Consider the following 1,813-nt stretch of genomic DNA (forward strand, 5'->3'; position numbering starts at 1 on the left):
AAAAAAAAAAAAAAAAAAAAAAAAGGTGCCAAACAGCCCGAAGACTTAGCTACACACAGAATGATTTTGATTGTTATGAAGTGGGGGTGGAGGGGCTTCTGAGCCGCCGGGTGCATCTGGGCTGGGGGCTTCTGGGAATCCGCCGTCACCAGCACCTGTGCTGGGGTGAAAACGCCTCTTTCTTCCCAGCTCCTTGCTGCTTCGTGAAACTCAGATGCCTTCGAGCGCAACTGAGTGTATGTTTTAGTTCCCTGTTATTTTTTTCCCAGAGGAGAGATGGATGCCAGGCTTTGTCGAGTGGGCTCATCTGGTGGGTGATTTGCGTGGGGACCTCGGGCGTCCCGGGCTGGCGTGGCCGGGGCTCGGCTGGGCGGCTCTGGGGTCCTGTGTGACTCACATTTCCTCTCTCCACCCTCCACGCAGACAGCAGCCCGGCACTGTAACAGAGAAAAAGGAGATTTTGTCTGATTTGTCAGTAATTGAGGGTTTGTAACAGACACGTTTTCTTCTTTGGAGAGAGAGCATAAGGATAAACTTAAGTGTGTATACCTGTAACTGTTCATTTTGGGAGCGGACTTTATTTTGGAGAAGATAAAAGAGAGGAAGAGACTGTGGGAGGTTGACATCTGTTAGTCTGAGATAATTGCCCCAAACTCAGCCCATCTGAGGGGCCAGGCTGTGGTGCGGCCGCCTTTGTCCGTGTGCGCTTGGAGTCCCCACTCTGTCCGTGTGCGCCTGGAGTCCCCACTCTGCCGGGCGTGGAGCAGAGAGAACAACGCGTCCTTTCACTGCACCTCTGGGAGCCTTTTCATTTTTTAAAAACATGCAAATGGCCACTGGGGAAAGGCTAAAAATACCTGTGTTTTGCATTTCTGTCTCCTGACGGGCAAGAAGTTGTCAGAGGAAGGCTCTTCGCATTTACCCAGTGGTTCCTTTGCACAGAGGCAGGGCCAGCGGCCAGGCCCTCTTCCACCAGCGTAGACCCCAGCACGAGCAGGCATCGCACCCTGGCGTGGAGCCCTCGGCCCCCCGTCGCCACTCTCACACCTCCTGCATCCCTGGAGGCTGGGCCAGGGACTGCAGAGCCGGGCCCCAGGTCCACGCACAGATGCCCTGCACGCGCTTTGATGATGGGGTACCTGCTCCCCCTCACACCTGCTCTCCCTGGAGAGGACGGGGGCATAGAAACCCTCCCGTGACCTGTCCTGAGGCTGTGAGAGGCCAGCAGATGCAGGGCCAGGACAGATTCCTGAGGATGCCCCTGCCCTGTAGTCCTTCCCACCCAGGGCTGGGGTCAGAACAAGCCCTGAGCCACGTGTCCTCAGCTTCCCCAGGCTCCCAGGGGAACTCTGGCGTTGAGCTTGGGGCCCCGCCTGGGCACATGGGTCCTGAGGCGCTGCCCTCAACAAAAGCCCTGGGATGGGCCTACGTGGGTCTCCCGGGGTCTCTCTCCGGGCTCAGGGCCCTGGGTCTGGATCACATGGGGGCTTCGGGGAGGGGGCTCCCCGCCACACAAAGTCACAGACGTTTCCTGCTCCTTTCTTCCAGATGGCCACCACGTCTGGGAGATGGAAGCGAAAACCGATCGTGACCTATGCAAGCCGGTGAGTGCCTTTGGCGCAGCTGGAGCCACTGCGGGTCCCCAGGGCTTGGGAGGCTGGGGTCTGCTGGAGCCACTGTGGGTCCCCAGGGCCTCAGGAAGGTGAGGTTCCTGTTTGTTAAAATGAAACAAATAAAAATAATGCATAGAGTAACAAAACCAGTAACAAACAGAATCGCCAAGTACTTGCCGAAGCACCATGTACTGCACCCA

The 1,813-nt window shown here is 57.0% G+C and overlaps 1 protein-coding gene across 1 annotated transcript in view; it reads left to right on the forward strand.

The window, feature by feature from the left end:
* The window catches only part of LOC112617355 (nuclear factor of activated T-cells, cytoplasmic 1-like), a gene marked incomplete at its 3' end in the record, with an annotated part of 13,032 nt that extends 11,428 nt beyond the window's left edge, over positions 1-1,604 (forward strand). The window contains exon 4 of the mRNA XM_025374118.1: positions 1,549-1,604. Coding sequence (XP_025229903.1) covers positions 1,549-1,604 — 56 coding nt within the window. The remainder of the gene's footprint in view (positions 1-1,548) is intronic.
* Between the last annotated feature and the right edge of the window lie 209 nt (positions 1,605-1,813).

The sequence above is a fragment of the Theropithecus gelada genome, unplaced genomic scaffold (genome assembly GCF_003255815.1).
Source record: "Theropithecus gelada isolate Dixy unplaced genomic scaffold, Tgel_1.0 HiC_scaffold_16082, whole genome shotgun sequence".
Taxonomy (NCBI): Eukaryota; Metazoa; Chordata; class Mammalia; order Primates; family Cercopithecidae; genus Theropithecus; species Theropithecus gelada.